Here is a 14,661-nt window from a genome sequence, read left to right on the forward strand (position 1 = left end):
TATTTAGCGCTTTCCTTGCTTCCAACTATACCGTGATTAAGTGAGATGTATGATGCTGTATGAAGTTTTTCAACCGTAGCCTTCATTCGGTTCCCTTCGTTTTCGGAAGATATTTATAAAACAGGCCGTATGTATGCACCATGTATATATATTTATCTTTCCCGAGAATTTCCGAGGTTGTCCAGGCTTCTTTTGATGAAAAATTGATGTATTTGCATGATGCAAAACAATTGTCCAGGTATTGTTTAGAGCGCAAATTCAGTAGTAAACATGTACGCTGAACTGGCGCCGTTTCATTTTGCCGAAAGAGGAAAAGCCCCTTGGAAAAAAATCTCGATTTTCTGAGCGAATCCGTTTTGCGGAAACACGAATGAAACACCCGTACGCGTTTCAGTCAGCGGAAATGCTGCGGAAACGCGAAACATTATGATCGTTTTTCTCTATCGAGTTTCCCGTTGTATCCGCCCTGCGGAAACATAACGGAAAGTTGATGTATCGTGTTTCCGTCATTTTTCCGAATTTCGGAAACGCTTTATTTCACCCTGTGGTCGCTTTCGGTGGTTTTTCGGCCTCCTTGGATGGCATGACGGCCAGCGGTATGTTCACTGCTGAAGACCTGAGTTAAAAGCCATTTATTATGTTTTATTGTCTTGCGTGGAGCGACTAAAGCACAGGAAGGTCAAGATTTTCACGGACAATCAGGGGGCTGCGAGGATAGTTTCTGTCGGGAGCTCCAAAGTCCACCTCCAGTCAGTTGCTATGAGCATTTTTTATTTCTGTCTTTCAAATGGGATCTCCCTCGAAGCGCAGTGGATCCCCAGGTCGCGGAATGAGAAAGCTGATCTCCTCAGCAGATTCGTTAATTAATGCCTATTTGGCCAAGACTGGGATGATGGTGCACAGAATGTTATTGACACAGTCAATTTTAGACACTTTAGGTTTTATGGTACACCCACATAAATCTGTGTTTACCCCCACCCAAAAATTGGTGTATTTAGGATTTGTCTTTGACTCGGTGTCCATGTGTGTGAGGCGCACACCAGCAAAAGCTGCCAAGCTTACAAAAGCAGCTACAGACTTGCTACAGAGCAAGAAACCAACTATAAGGAAAGTAGCTCAGTGCCTTGGATACATAGTATCAAGTTTCCCAGGGTCAGCTTATGGTCCCCTACATTACCGATCACTGGAGTATGAGAAGACCACAGCTCTAAAGATTAGCAAAGGAGATTTTGATGCAGCCATGGAAATATCAGCCCAAAGTAGGGACGAACTTGTATGGTGGGCTGACTCAATTGAGACGGCTTACAACCCAATAAGCAAGGGTGATGTGGACATTACAATTACATCGGATGCATCAAAAATGGGATGGGGCGCAGCAACAAATGATTTGTCAACAGGTGGCCTCTGGACAGCGGAGGAGGCCAGGGAGCGCTTTAATTACTTAAAGATGCTGGCAGTTTTATTTGCTCTTAAATCATTTAGCACTTTGACTAGTAATAAGCATGTCAAAGTTATGGTGGATAATACCACCACAGAAGCTACGCTAAATAATATGGGTACATGTCACTCCCCCAAACTTAGTACTCTCACCAAGGTCATAAGGGAATGGTGTATTAGTCACAACATACAGAATGTACAGAATGGTGTCTAAACAAAGAGTTTTTTAAACGTGCCTGCAACCAACTCAATGTTACCCCAAATATAGACCTTTTTGCATCTAGAATAAATTTCCAGCTCACACCTCATGTTGCATACCGGGAAGACCCGGAAGCATTTGCCATCAATGCATTCCATATGTCATGGAAACCATATTTATTCTATGCTTTCTCACCATTTAGCTTAATAAGGAGAGTACTTCAGAAGATCCAAGAGGAAAGGGCAACCGGTCTTCTTCTAGTGCCTAGATGGCCGACCCAACCATGGTGGCCAAAAAAGGTTCAGATGCTAATCCAGCCACCAGTTCAGTTTCCCAAAGACAGAATGCCCTTATTTTACCCAGTGAACCAAAGGAGCACCATCCGCTACACAAGAAGCTGACATTGATTCTATGTCATTTGTCAGGGGATATCTCAAACACAAAAGCCTTTCAACAACAGCTACCACAGTCATCGAGAAGGCATGGCGATCAGGTACTAGAAAGCAGTATGCTACTTACCTTCAAAAGTGGAAGCGCCACTGCACTGCAAGGGGCATTGATCCCTTTCATCCCTCTGTAGAGGCAGGCATTAATTTTCTAGCGGTACTATTTGGTTGTAATATAGGATATAGTGCCATCAATACAGCAAGGAGTACACTGTCTTCAATTGTTATGTAACCAGATGGCAGCCAAGTTGGAACACATCCCTTGGTATGTCGGTTTGTTAAACCTTCCTTACCAAAATGCAAGAGCATTTGGGATGTAAGGATGGTTCTGAAACACTTATCAGAATATCTGACGCCGCAGAAGTTAACGCTAAAGAAACTGACTCTCAAAACTACTATGCTTTTAGCTTTGTTATGAGGATAGAGATACCAAACTTTACAGAGGCTGTACGTTAACAACATGGTTCTAGATAAGGACACTTGTAAATTCACAATAGTTGAACTTTTGAAGACCTCAAAGTCTGGAAGACATATGTCAGAACTGGTGGTTAAAGCCTATATACCAGATACCCGTTTGTATCCTATTGCATGCGTATCTGAATACGTTTAACGGCCTAGCACCATTAGAAAGGAGTGTGACCAGCTTCTTTTGAGTTTCCAAAAACCTCACAAACCTGTTTCAACTGATGCTATCTCTAGATGGTTAAAGGAGGTACTGGCAATGTCAGGAATAGACACTACTGTCTACAAAGGACATAGCACAAGGTCAGCATCCTCCTCTGAAGCTGAGAAGAATAAAGTACCGTTGTCTACTATCATGGAGAATGCGGGCTGGTCTAATGCAGAAACGTTTAGGAAGTTTTAAAGTAGACCAGTTACTCCACCTAAGGAGAATTATGGACAACTTCTGTTGGAGAATCTCCAAATGTAGACCATGTTGTCAGGATTGTTATATTAGAGAAAGTTTTGTTGGTTTTTACGAGCTTGGGCCCATTCTTATATATATATGGGGCCATAAACCTGTTTGAGTTTATTATTATTTGTTCGTGCCCGTGATTACATACCTTTAAAGTCTCACGTGACTCACTAGTGAGTAAGACTGGTATCGAAATAGAATTTGGAAGTTAAACAAGACTTACCTGTAAGTTGAAGTTTGACTGTAATTCTATGAAGATAACAATCACGAACTAGGGAGTCACGTGCCCACCTCAGTTTACCTGGATTTTGGTCTGTAGCTTATACATCTGTTACCCACCCTTATGGTTTTATGCAATCACTCGCCTTTAAAGACTGAATTCTTGGGTTACACGTACATATCTCACGTGACTGCCAAGTTCATGACTGTTATCCTCACAGAATTACAGTCAAACTTCAACTTACAGGTAAGTCTTGTTTAACTTCCAAATTATAATTAAATTTAAGCCCCCAAACCATGTAGCTTAAGGTAGTTGGCAATTTCAAATCGTGAATACAACAGGCGTGGTATTATTATTATTATTATTATTATTATTATTATTATTATTATTATTATTATTATTATTATTATTGCATTGGCTGTTCTCTCCGCATTTAATCTTACCCGTGAAAACACGTATCTTTTTTGAGTCGCTTAACGAAGTCTGCAAACAGACCACTGTCCGCGAGACGGTTACCTTTTACTTGTTTTGCTGGGTGTCACTATGAAAAGACTCTAAAAAAATTGACTTTCCGGAAGTTTGTCTCGTTAGTCTAGTCGATATTGCAAACTGCAATGAGAAGTCAATGATCCGGGTTCAACTCTTTGCCTCGCATATCCTGAATCTTCTCTGCCTGCTAAAAATGTTTGTTTCTTTGAAGTAGATTTTACGTCGCGTAAGTTGAATAAAAAGGGAAATGTTAATTTGTGGGATGGCCCTAACCGAAAAACCCATAGAGGAAAAATGTTAGGAAATCTGGGTCGGGACCAAGGCGACCTTCAATTCCGACGACAGTTGGACTGAATGGGCAAGCTTACGTCTGGCGCCCTCAAGACATGAAGGAAGCCGGCAATCTGATGAGCCCATCTGATCGAATACACGGCAACCTCCAGCACGGAAACGCCCGTTCCCTTCTCCATGGCTGAAATGCAAAGCTCAGTTAGAAGCAGAGCCACGTGTAGCGGATGCACCGAAAGAATTGGGACGTCGGTTTTGGACATAGCCTACAAATGCCATTTATTCCAGCCGGAAAAAAAATATGGAGACTGTGGAAGAGGACTTGGAACAGAAGCTCCATCAAGTCAGGCATCAACCTGCCAAGGTGCACATCACGAAGCAGACTGGTATCAGACCAAGCGCCAACATTGAAAACTTCTCCAAAAAAAAAAAAAAATTAAAAGATCAAGAAATGGATCACGGAAAGACTGGCATAACTTAAAATGGGATGAAACCCGCCTCATGCAGGGCATCCATCATTGCCTAAATGTCAATCCCCCCTCTAAAGGGGAAAAACATCTAACTGGTGAACATCCAACCAAATGCGCACTAAACGGCAACACCACTCTAAATGAGTAACTTGCGGCGCTTAAATGGAGGCCACCCGTAGAGAGCAAACCTTAGTGATAAAAGGAAAAAAAAACCCTAACCTAATCGGTGCACAAACAATCTTTCAAATTTCACCTCGCAGTAAATTAAGATTTAACAAAAATCTAAACGCAAGGCAAGCATCGCAAACATTGCGCACCCACTGAAAACTCACGGTCTTCTCTTATACGAGACTTTTTGCACCAGACCTAGCCTTTCAAGAAAAGGTCACATATCCTGGGTAGAGGGAAGAAGTACTTAACATATGGCTGGAACGAGCGTGACCCGGAACACAAGAAAAGGCCAGAAAACGGCTGAAGGCCATTCTAGAATAATCAGAGTGCCACAGTCACGGCAAGCTTCAAGATGGCGCACACTCTGAACCACCAAATTCACTGGATGGCACAGCCAGTTGTCCCCGCGATTCCATTCGTGAGGCAAGACATCGACGCCGTAGGTTCCTGGCGAAGCATACGTAGATTTGAAAAGGGGTAGTTTGAGCGTTGTACTGGGACGCGAAGCGATCAATTGCGTAAGGCCCCACTGAGCGTCTAACAAATGAAAAACAGAAGGATGCAAGGACCAATTGCAATCGTCTGGATCTACGAACCGACTCAACAAATCGCCTCTGTCGCTAAGAGGTCGAGGAATCCACTGGGCTTTCAAAAAGGCTGCGTTCTCTAAGCGCAGGTGAACAATTTCAAGGGCCAGGGTCTAAAGATGGCTTTTGGAGCTAGCCAATGAGACTATGAGCGGCGTTTTGGCTGTTGGTCTTAACAATTACCCTTTTAGACTGAGGCTGGGTTGCGTATGAGCCAATACGTGGAGAATAGCTTTGAGCTCACTAAGCATGGAACTCTGGGCGGCTTCTTTGGGCGTCCACGTCCCACGAACAACGGAATTACCTAAACAAGAGGAAAAACCTCTAAAGGCAAATCTACTGGCGTCGGTGAGCACCACGGTAGACGTTGACGGAGGAGGCCTTATAGAATAACCGTTGAAACGATCGAAATTGCACACCCAGAACCTCAGCTCTTCCAGCAACGCAGGATTGCATAGCACATTTGGTGGTTAAAAAGGCGGCAAATAGGCCCAACTGCAAGGGATAGCGATGTAACGAAGCCAGCGATGTTCCATAATTATCGGATAGATACATAGCTGTCACCAATCGCAACGCTCAGAAGACTTTTTTACAGTCCTTTCGTGGAATGGAACTCGCAGCCAAGGCAGAAACCGATCGGGCTGACTAGCAAAGCCATCATCGAGGTACACGAAGATTACATGCCCCATAGACCTCCATCGCTTAACCAAAGGACGCATAAGATTAGTAAAACAAAAACATGCGGCACTCAAACCAAATTGGAGAACTGAGAAAGTACAATACCTAGGAGTACCGTTAAATAGCCAAGAAAAACCCAAATACTTTTGATGGTCTGGATACACATCAACGTGGTGATAGCTTGACTTGAGACTCCAAGAAAAAAAGAAAATGATTCTCCTCAATAACTTGGGACAAGGAACGAAGATCTTCGTACTTAATCTTGGGTTTAACAAGAAACTCATTAATGGACAACGATGAATAACAAGGCGGAGTTTCTTATTCTCTGCCACAGTCAAAGTGTTGACACAATGCAGCGGTAAATTGTGCTCAACAAAACACCCATTACAGATGAGTTCCGATAATTTTTATGACCTCAGGCACAAAATCAGGATGTTTACAGGCAGACATGTTATTCCGAAGAAAACAACGCGAAGGAAACTGACTGAAAGGTAACCTATACCCTTCATTCATAACACTTAAAACAAAATCCGAACCGGCTAAGGATGAGGCCCAAAATTCGGAAGAAGGTTTCAGGCGCCCTTTAACGCTGGAAGTCACCATAGCCGGAATTAAACTCGGCCCCAGGGTAAACGAATAAAAGCATCATAAAAATATATTCAACTTCCTGATCCGGGACGTTACCATGTTCTACTCATCTAACCGATCCAGAATTCTTGGGATCAACAGAAGATCTCTTGCATGAAAGACTCAAGTGGAAGATCAACAAAGAGGGCATAAGACAAAAAATAATGACTGCACAAACTAAAGCATACATGGGAACAATAAAGCGGACGGAATAAATAATTAGTAAAGCAACAAGAAAAATGCGATGTGTCGTTCATACAGTTTTCGACCCTAAGGAAGAACTCACACCTTGAAGACACAATTTATATACCAATATGTAAAACAAAACCACAAAAGAGTTGATTACCAATAACTCTTAAGGAGGAGGAAAACGTCTCTTTCAATGCAACTACGACCTCAAATATTTATGTATCAACGAACACTTACAAAAATTCTATCGAGTTGTATTAATACACTGGCAAGAATTAAACTGTACAACTCCTAAAGATAAAGAAGACATTTTAAATCAAATAATTTGGAATAATCGTTTTATACGAATAAATCAATCATCTGTTTATTCTCGAATCTGGAATCAAGTCGGCATATGTAAACTTGCCTGTCTTGTTAATGATTTAGGAAACAATTTTTTGTCGCTTAGGGCGTTTGTGCAAAAATTTAAAATTAAAAGTAATTTTCTGCACTACCTTAGTTTGTTGTTGGCTATACCTGATCAGTGGTAAAAAAAGCATAAAAAGAGACGAGCAGCGGAAAAAAAAGCCTAAAAAGAGACGAGCATCAACATGTCCTGACAAGCACTCATCTAGCGATCGATAAGCTCACGTGTAAGACAGTGTACAATACTCTGATTAGCCAACAGCAGTGTCCACCTACTTCAGAAAAAAAGAGAGTTACTCTTTGCCATTTCGTGTAACGAAAGAAGTGAAACTATCCATTTTTTCAGTACAAAATAATACATAATATACTATATACAAATAATATTTTATGCAAAATGAAGAAAAAACCTCACCCTTACTGCCCATATTGTATTAATGTTGACTAAACGATTTCTCATCTACTCTTGTCATGTTATGTTGCGAAATCGTTCTGGTCTGAGTTTACTACTTGGTTTAATTCCATTTCTCCAGAAAAGAAATCTACTCTTTTTAAAGATGAAATAATATATGGAGTGCTTGACGACTGGTCATCTTGTTTAACCCTCAATCACTTAATCTTAATTGGAAAATACTTTCTTTATACTAATGCCTTAGATGATAAAAGACCTCAGTTTGCGGATTTCATCACCCTTGTACAAGATAAAATCGACATAGAAAAATCTATCGCAATCATGACGAATAATTCCTCTGCTTTTGTTAAAAAGAAGTCCAAATTTCTCACCTGAGTAAATTTCTCAATACCTTTAGTTAGTCAGCAAGTCAGTTCCTGTAGTTAGTAATTACATTGCATGTCTTGCCTGTCTAAGTAACGTTATTATATTTTATGCGTCCCGTAATTTATATTAGTATTAGTATTGTAAACCGCGCAAATATTGCATTGTAAACAGTGTTAATACCATGTTTTTAGCAGTGATTAGATTGCGATAAGGTCAGTACTCTGTTGTAAGTAATGTTAAAATTGTGAATAGTATAATTACCGAGTCGTAGGTAGTATTAGTATTGTTAGTAGAGTAAGTAGTATGTAGTGTTAGTAATGTAAGCAGTCCAAGTAAAATAAGATTTTAAAAAAAAAGTACAATTATACGAATTCTTTTAGCGACGCACGGAAAATGAATATCTGCTAAACTGCGTACTGCAGATATTTTAACATTCTGCGCTATCCAAAGAATTAAGTCACAAACGCTGGAGAACATTGGATATGGGTCGGTCGAATGACGTCATATCGAAGCGAAGGCAAAAACAAAGAATGTCCTAAGTAAAAGGAAGAAATCAAATTCAATACTTATCTTGAAGCAAGGCCCCAAACGACTACGCTTGTCATCAAAATTACGAGTGCGTGTGGATTGAAGATGATGATAAAGCTGCTTGGGAGCTGAACCGCTTGTTCCTCTTCTTTCTGTGACTTTCTTTGATTTTCCTTTCCGCTTTATTCTCAGACCGGGACATCCGCTTGTTTTCGTAGTTATCAGAATTCGAGCCATCACTTAAATGCTTGCTGACTGTATATTAACCAACCAAATTCGCTCATATCTGCTAATTTGATTGCCATGATCCGCTTTACTACCAGTTAGGAGCCATCTTCCAAGGATCTGTCTCTCTTCCAAGGATTTCCAATCAGTAAAATATGCGACAAAATCCGTTTTCAGATTCTGTGTTTGATTGGAAATCCGATAATCCAGATTTTAATATCTTAATCCAGATTTCCCAATCGAAAGCACCCTGTATTTCCGTAATTCTAAATGGTTTCGACCAGACTTTCTTTCTTGGATTTATCCCCAAACAAACTGATGTAATGTTTTCCACAGTACTTTTGCAACAGCAACAGTAATCATCCTTAGCAGCGCGCGGGAAACGGCTGCTGTACATGTTTATTAATATTTTGAGCATGCAAGACCCTATACAAGGCAGATTTGATTTAGTAATGAAGCATGAATCATATACTGAACTGCGGATATGAAATCAAGTAAAGCTATGATACTCGCAGTTATGGACGCCATTTTAGCAATTGTGTAGAGAAGCCTAAAAAAATTCAGGATTTCAACGGGGTTTGAACCCGTGACCTCGCGATCATGACCGCTGCGACTCTCCAACCAACTGAGCTATGAAGCCACTGACGTTGGGAACTGGTCATTTGTGGATTTTAATTTTCCCTAGAGGAATGAATAATGAACGAAATGATGTATATGTTAAGATTGCGTCCATAACTTCGAGAATCGTAGCTTTACTTGATTTGCTGTCGCAGTTTAGTATGATTCCTTTCATATGCCATTTCGTTCATTGATTCATTCCTCACGGGAAAATTACAAACCACAAATGACCAGCTTTCAACGTCAGTGGCTTTATAGCTCAGTTGCTTAGAGCGTCGCAACGGGATCGCGAAATCACGGGTTCAACTCCGCAGGAGTCCTGAAGTTTTTAGGCTTCTTTACGGCATTGCTAAAATTGCGTCCACAACTGCGAGGATCATAGGTTTACTTGAATTCATATCCGAAGTTCAGTATATAATTCATTTCATATATCATTTGAGGATCGAACTGAGATTTCATCATTTCAACTTACCTTTAATGTTTCCCTGTCTATGTTTCTGCTGTGTTTCAACGGTCGCTGTGTCGTGTTCAAACTGTATGTACGAGGATCTTTTCCATCGTTTGTAGACACTACCTTCCCCCTGACGTCGCTGGCAGGGCTTCGATTGCACAGCTAGTGGATTGAAATGAAAGAAAAACATTTGCCCTTGAATTCCACGTGGATTTGTGGCCGTGGGAATATTTTATCCGGGAATATTTGACTCAATATTAATTTGGTTACTTGGTAGTTTATTATAACCGTTGACAACCGAGGAACTGATAATGGCTCAATTCGCGCTAAATATGAAAAAAATAAAGTAAAGAAAAAAATAAAAGAATGAAAGAAACACAAAAAGGAAGGAAGCGACCCACAATAGTGATAAGGTTAGGCTTTTTTATTGAGAATTTTATCTTAAAACTATCCCCTCAGTTCTTTTATCAGTATTCCCATACAAGTCCTCATATTTTTGTTGGCTTTCCCTTGCACTGAGCTTGGGGCGCCTCTCTTCTTTCTTCTCTGTTTTATGAAAGTAAGCAATAAATTTTGACTGACAGGCGTTCCAGGAATGATATTTTCTCCGTCCGTGAGCGAACGAAGGTTTCGAAAATATCGAGGGGTTGATTGCAGGCGGTTTCTCACTCCTTCTCCTCAGCCCCTCCCCACTTGCATTCTCGTTTGACTTCGGTCCAGCTTTTCTACGGCCATATTCAAAAAGTTTCCTTGAAAAGCAAACCTCGGGGAAAAGAAGCGTCCAAAATTAGCCAAACCGTCTGCTACGCGGGCTATAAAAACTGATTTTACTTGACTTTACTTGCGAAAGTCAGCGACTGAGCATGTTGCTTTTGCCACGAAATAAGCCAACATCTTTTTTTTAGCTGTGACTTCATACAGACGTATTACACGTAAAATGAGCAATAGTGGACAGCAGTAATTAATCCACTGCTACTAAAAATTCATTGCGTGCGCTCCTAGTTCTAACAAGTAGGAAATATATCTGATACTAGTAACTACATGTTTATTTACCCTGCTTTACGGAAGTTTCCTTAATTTGCGCCTCTGGCCAGAAGAAAAGAAAACCTCTGCAGGGATCTCCTCGATGCTATCCAGAACTTTGGACGAAAAAATAAACTCTTAAGCGGTTTAAAACCCGCTATAACCAATTTGAATTTTAACGCTTGCCAAATGGCTGCTGAGTGGAAGTGACGTTGCATTGACGTCACATCGCGCATACGTGACAGACCATCGAGGAGATACATGCAGAGTTTCCTTTCCTTTTCACTAGAGAGGTAAATAAAGGACAACTGCCAAGTTAGGTAATTATTTTTATATGTACTAAAAAATCTCGGTGTATGGTTCCACACAGTTTTAGCATGTGACTACATGATATTGATTTCTTCAAAAAGGTATTTCAAATTCAATCCACACCCCAGTAAAGTTCATCAAAGCTACTGTGAAGCAATAACTGTGGCTTTCTTTAAATTAGAAAGAAAACAATATTTTTTTAGGCAAACACGGAAAATGAAGAAATTGCGAAACATTTAATTTGATACTACCAATGTGTTCGACCCACATAAAAACTTTAAACTTGAATAAAAATTCATTAAATCCCTTTTCAGAGCTTAACAGGACGCACTCTTCAGGCAGCGTCTAACGATCGCGTTGTGTCTTAATAAAGAAAATCTGGCGACAGCAATAAAGGTATGTAATAGATATATGTTACAATGAATAAGAAGATTCAGGAATAAGGTATATGGAATGTGTAATAATAGTAAAAAGAGTCCGTTTGTAAATTAGTATGCCCATAGGGAACTTAAGCAGGGACGACGACTAAGAGAGTCATCTACAAATTCAATATGACTTAAAAGAAATTTAATATTTTCGTATTTATTCAAAATGTTTGATACGTCAGGTGTATGCCATTTTTCCAGGAATAAAATTGGAACGAACGGTGAGAATGTTTGAAGAAATGTTGACTGTTTTCGTTGAATGTTTACGTCCTACATTTCACGTTTTTTTTCAGCTTGAGCACTGTTAAAAATGATGTAAAAATGTTAAAGGAACGTGAAGAGCATCGTTGTTTAAGGCTGTTTAAGGCTGTGAGCTACTCAATAGCGAATTAAGCATGAGCAAAACCTATTGACGCAAAAGGGGAAATTGTCGTCAATTAGCATCTCGTTCTAACAAAACGTGATCGAAACACTTACCACTCTGTGTACCCATTGCTGCAGTAAATACATGCTAGCGTCGCAATTAAAGACCAGCCCTTAAGCTCCATGAAATAACATAATCTCGCAGTTGGCCCTCTTTCAGTCGGCGTGATACTTTATTTAAAGTATTGCGTGCAGCGCGAATGCTGTTCACACCCGGATTTTCCAGGCCTTTTTAACGCTACTTGAATTCCTTTGAAAGACAACCATTCTCAAGTATAAAACGTCATGGAATTTCAACAGCTTAACTGAAAGGAATCTTTAATTTAAATCGTGTCATTCCAAAATAAATGCATGTGATTGTTGCTTTTGCTGAAACAGCTGATGTGCACCTGTAATTCAGCTCATCTAAAAATCAGAAGAGAAAGTACCTGTCGTGTTTATTTCATTAAGGTAACAGAGGGCCTTCGTTTCTTGAAGCAGTAATATCCGCTAAGACATTAAAAATTGAAACAAGTTGATTCCATAAGTTTCTTGTAACTAATAGACTGACCAATATACGGGTTGTAAACGCTTAAATTATTTGTATAAGAGACTTTATGTATCTGCGAGGGAAAACAAACAGACGGATATAAGAATGAGTTAAAATCCCGCATTTATTCGGATGTCGCTCCCAATACGGGGCAAGTTTGTTGCCAAGAAGGACTATGAACAAGATGTTAAAGTTCAAGTCTAGCTAAAGTCAGTTGTTGCGAATGTTCTGTAAATGTCCGATCGCCGGTTTTTCGGACTAATATTTTTGGACTTTAAAAATACCCATAAAATGACCGAGGCATACTAGAGTAATTTATTATTAACTTATTATTCCTTCCGTTATTGGTCACCAGAGCCTTGTGAAATTGTAAATTAGAGAAAGTTAAACATCTTGAGTGCCTGTGTGTTTGTAAGGAAACAGTAAGTATTTGCATCCCAACACACTTCAAACCAGATTCCATTTGCGCATGTTCTGTAAATGTTCGATCGCCGGTTTTTCGGACTAATATTTTTTGACTTAAAAAATACCCATAAAATGACCGAGGCATAATAGAGTACTTTATTATTAACTTATTATTCCTTCCATTATTGGTCACCAGAGCCTTGTAAAATTGTAAATTAGAGAAAGTTAAACATCTTGAGTGCCTGTGTGTTTGTAAGGAAACAGTAAGTATTAGCATCCCAACACACTTCAAACCAGATTCCATTCCAGTCGCGAGATTACATCTTAAATCTTGAAGCAAGGGTGGCACAGTCGGTTAGTGCGCGGCCTTGGTGCATAAGGTCCCGAGTTCGATCCCCGGATCTCACATCCTTCTTTCGACTTCTTTCCATTCAGTGTAGCCTAGGTAGCTTTAAATACCCTTAGAACGGAGCACTGATGGAAAGAGGGAGGTAAAATGAGAGCAACGTCGGCTTCCTGGGAGAGTACTCTCTAGAGAGTAAAGGAACTTCCGACGTTAAATAACGTGTATCTTTACCTTTAAACCTTTCAGATTCTTTGATGGAATCGACATGTACCTTCCGAGTATTCTAATGTCTTTTTATGTATACATATGAATACGTTCACGAATTTTGAACTGGATGAAGAAAAATAATTCATAATGATTTACAGATCTGAAGATGTATTTGAAAAATAAATTCTCGTGCGTGTATGATCTAGAATATAAATGTATTGACACAATCAATTGTTGACTGAAATTTGCAATTGGGATAACTAATCAAGAGAGTTTTTATCCTTTCTTTATTAGGACTAGTGCTTTGTGTTGTGTATCACAATTCGATGTCTTCTCTGATTGGTCGTGCAGCTATGGGATACGAGTGGCAAAGCGATGATACTGTTTGAGAGATAGTTGTTTGTGCTTACCGTAATTTAGTTTAACCGATATTTACGATCCGTTTTACAAGCAATATTGAAGAAAGATTTTAAACTTTACATGTACCGAATCTAATGCAAATGAGAAAATTCTATTGGTTTCGCTCATTTGAATTAGATTCGGCACATGTAAAGTTCAACGTTTGAAACGGGCCTTATCCTCGGTTAATGAGGGAACAACTCTTTCACTCGTGCTCTCTGGAACTTGAATCATGCACCAAATTGAGTGAGGCTCTGTACTGAGAAAAAAATCAATAATTAATTATCAAGAAACAAAATATCGTTTTAGTTATTACGAGCCACTTTCAAATACAGCAATAAAAACTTACCCATGTATAGTTACAAAAGAACCGAAACCGTCAATGCCATGATCGATATGTTAGAACTACTAGTGATTAAAAAAGATCTAGTTCATAGGTATGTGTTATTAATCTCTTTTCAGTTGTCTAGAAAACGGGTTGCAGCTGTTATCGCAAAGGAAATGAAAACGCTATCAGTGTTTTTGATTTGTGTAGCCATTTGTCAAATTGTCGACAAAACAAAGTCGCAACAATGTCCTGCATTTGGATCTGAGGAGTCCATCTTGGGATGGATGTTGCAAGGACACATCTATCAAACAATGATGGCCAATATTGGCCTTCATTGCCTTTCGGTCTGCCTCAAGGATGATCGATGCCAAAGCTTCAACTTTGTGATGTCTCTCCATATGTGCGAATTCAGTGATCGCACCAAGGAAGCCAGACCTGAAGATTTTATTCCTGATGCAGACAGATATTACTTCAGAAAATACATAAACAGAGGTAAGTGGACTTTAACAAGCTAGGTTTGTTGCATGGAAAAGACTGCTCAAACAAAG

At 39.7% G+C, this 14,661-nt stretch overlaps 2 protein-coding genes across 2 annotated transcripts in view; one reads left to right on the forward strand and one right to left on the reverse strand.

Annotated features, from left to right (window-relative positions):
• LOC138004092 (uncharacterized) overlaps nt 1-14,661 on the reverse strand; it is an 888,878-nt gene that overhangs the window by 162,221 nt on the left and 711,996 nt on the right. The gene's annotated exons all lie outside the window — the stretch shown is intronic.
• LOC138004135 (uncharacterized) overlaps nt 11,341-14,661 on the forward strand; it is a 51,098-nt gene continuing 47,777 nt past the window's right edge. Inside the window, exons 1-2 of the mRNA XM_068850567.1 lie at nt 11,341-11,447; nt 14,248-14,605. Coding sequence (XP_068706668.1) covers nt 14,287-14,605 — 319 coding nt within the window. The 5' untranslated portion in view covers nt 11,341-11,447; nt 14,248-14,286. The remainder of the gene's footprint in view (nt 11,448-14,247; nt 14,606-14,661) is intronic.

Source organism: Montipora foliosa, chromosome 5 (assembly GCF_036669935.1).
Source record: "Montipora foliosa isolate CH-2021 chromosome 5, ASM3666993v2, whole genome shotgun sequence".
Lineage (NCBI taxonomy): Eukaryota > Metazoa > Cnidaria > Anthozoa > Scleractinia > Acroporidae > Montipora > Montipora foliosa.